Raw genomic sequence first — 2,763 nt, 5'->3', positions numbered from 1 at the left:
TTGAAATATGTTCATTCTGTTTTCCATTTACTCACTTCCCCCACTGTCAAAAGCTAAATTTATCTTTGCCAAACACGATAAGATGCCTGCTTCATAGTAGGCAGAGAAAGGAACGCTGTTATAGGAAACAGACAACTGGTATGTGTTGTGTTTCAGTACTAACAGTATGGAAGCTGAAAATGAATCAAAGCTTCCTTCATCATTGCAATGCTCAGATTCCACTTTGAAAATATATTAAAATGCATTTTTAATTTTTGAACTTTAATGCTAAAGTTTAATTACTTTATATTTCAGTGTAGATTATGAATTGCTTAATCTGTTTTTTTTTTTGCAGAAAGTTGAAATTGTCTAGTTTATTGAAGGATGGCACTCTTTTGAAATTTGGTTTCAAGATAGCAAGATGGAATCCCTTTACAAGGCCTCAATAAGTTGTGAAGAGTCTCGCAATGATGCTAACACAGATTCAAGTAAAAAAACAGCAGAAGAAAGTTTAGGTTTGTCCAATCAAAACTCCAACTGGAAGCAACCGTTGAATGAGTGTTCAAATGAGGGAGATGCTTCCAGATATTCCAAGGAATGTCATGATAATCTAATATCTGAACAAATGGGAATGGAAGAAGGAAACCAACGTGTTTTCATTAATATAGCTGGACTAAGATATGAGACACAGCTGAAGACACTTAATGAGTTTCCAGAGACACTCCTTGGGGATCCTCAAAAAAGAATTCATTATTTTGATTCTATGAGAAATGAATATTTTTTTGACAGAAATCGCCCAAGCTTTGATGGAATACTGTACTATTACCAGTCTGGTGGAAAAATAAGACGTCCAGCAAATGTCCCAATAGATGTGTTTGCAGATGAAATCGTATTCTATGAGCTTGGAAATGAAGCCTTAGATCAATTTCGAGATGATGAAGGTTTTCTAAAGGATCCAGAGATACCTTTACCGACTAATGATTATCACAGACAGTTCTGGTTGCTCTTTGAATACCCTGAAAGTTCTAGTGCTGCAAGAGGAATGGCACTGGTTTCAGTTTTGGTAATCGTTATCTCCATACTTATCTTCTGTTTAGAAACTTTGCCAGAATTCAGAGAAGAAAAAGATTTTAACATTTTCAAGAATTCAGGGAATTATACAGAAAGCGCAACATACTTGAACACCTTCACAGATCCATTTTTTTTAATAGAGACCACTTGCATAATATGGTTTTCATTTGAACTCGTGGTTAGATTTGCTGTCTGTCCAAGTTCCTCAGAGTTCTTCCAGAACATAATGAACATAATTGACATTGTGTCTATCATTCCCTATTTTGTAACACTTATCACTGAACTGGTGAAGCAGACAGAGCCCAATGTACAACAAAACATGTCATTAGCAATTTTGAGGATTGTGCGGCTTGTTAGGGTATTTCGGATTTTTAAGTTGTCAAGGCATTCAAAGGGACTTCAGATTTTAGGACAAACCTTGAAGGCAAGCATGAGAGAACTTGGCTTGTTAATATTCTTTCTCTTCATTGGCGTCATTTTGTTTTCTAGTGCTGTATTTTTTGCAGAAGTTGATGAGCCTAACTCTCAGTTCATCAGCATCCCAGATGGTTTCTGGTGGGCTGTAGTGACAATGACAACTGTTGGTTATGGAGATATGTGCCCTATTACATTGGGAGGTAAAGTGGTAGGCACACTCTGTGCTATCGCTGGAGTTTTGACTATTGCTCTCCCAGTTCCAGTCATCGTATCAAACTTTAATTATTTCTATCATAGGGAAACAGAGAATGAAGAACGTCAATCTTTACCTATGGAAATGGAGAAAATTAGCTTAAATAATTTAACAAGATCTGGAAGCACAACTTCTTTAAAGAAAAATAATGGCTCATGTATCCCTGATAAAAATGGAAAAACGTGAACTGTCTTTAATACAAATAAAACCCCATAAGGTGACTGAACCATTCAGAAAGACTTGCCGAAAATTTACATAAACCGTTTACTTCTTTGTTCATAATTTCATGTGTTTTTTGTAATGGAACTCAATAATGGAAATTTTCAAAAGTGAAGGGAATTAAGTAACTTATTTTACAATAAAATGTAATTATGATTTTTCCATAGCAGATTATGTTTTCTGTGATATTGGAAGTGTATTACTGCACTTATAAAATATTGCCGTGGTAGCAACTTTTCTCACTAATAATTTCTGTAAGGCATTGGGAAATATAATTATTATGGCAAAGAGTTAGATTGAATAGAAGGATATTTGCATCCACTTTTGGGAATATCTCAAAAGCTTAAAATGTAACTGCACTTTTAGTGTAGTCTCATTAACTTTCATAATCCCTGCTCCTCCTCCGGTCTTATACTCACTTGTCCTCGATCTGCCTACATTTCTGAAGACTGCAGGCCTGATAGAGGGAGCAAGAAGTTAACCATGTATTTTGTGAACCTGCGGACATAATTTTACCTTTTTCAGCAAGGAAGGTGTTGAAGCTCTGTTAGGGCTGAATTGCTGTCTTGGTCCCCAAAGGAAAGATTTTTCTTACTTTCTGTCCTCGTGACCACACAGGAAGTGAGAGGAATTCTCCCCAGTGAGGAAACACAGCAACAATAACTTTACAGAGATTTTGAACTTTTATCACAAATACTAAAGGGTACAATCTTTTAAATAATGTAATTATCTGAAAAAAAATATATATATCATTGAGTGCAATATTATCATTAGGTGCAATTCCTCTGGGACATAGACAGTATGTATTTTTGTATAAAAATAGT

General features: G+C 35.3%; 1 protein-coding gene across 1 annotated transcript; it reads left to right on the top strand.

The window, feature by feature from the left end:
• Positions 1 to 400: 400 nt before the first annotated feature.
• On the top strand, positions 401 to 1,906 carry LOC309547241 (potassium voltage-gated channel subfamily A member 10-like; the record flags this gene model as incomplete). The annotated part of the gene is made up of 1 exon (XM_082247063.1): positions 401 to 1,906. The coding sequence occupies one exon, from the start codon at positions 401 to 403 to the stop codon at positions 1,904 to 1,906; it is 1,506 nt and encodes a 501-aa protein (XP_082103189.1).
• Between the last annotated feature and the right edge of the window lie 857 nt (positions 1,907 to 2,763).

This window comes from Pelophylax lessonae (genome assembly GCF_965119305.1).
Source record: "Pelophylax lessonae genome assembly, chromosome: 2".
Taxonomy (NCBI): Eukaryota; Metazoa; Chordata; class Amphibia; order Anura; family Ranidae; genus Pelophylax; species Pelophylax lessonae.
Note: the sequence above shows the minus strand (reverse complement) of the source record. Positions and strands in the feature narration are given on the sequence as shown.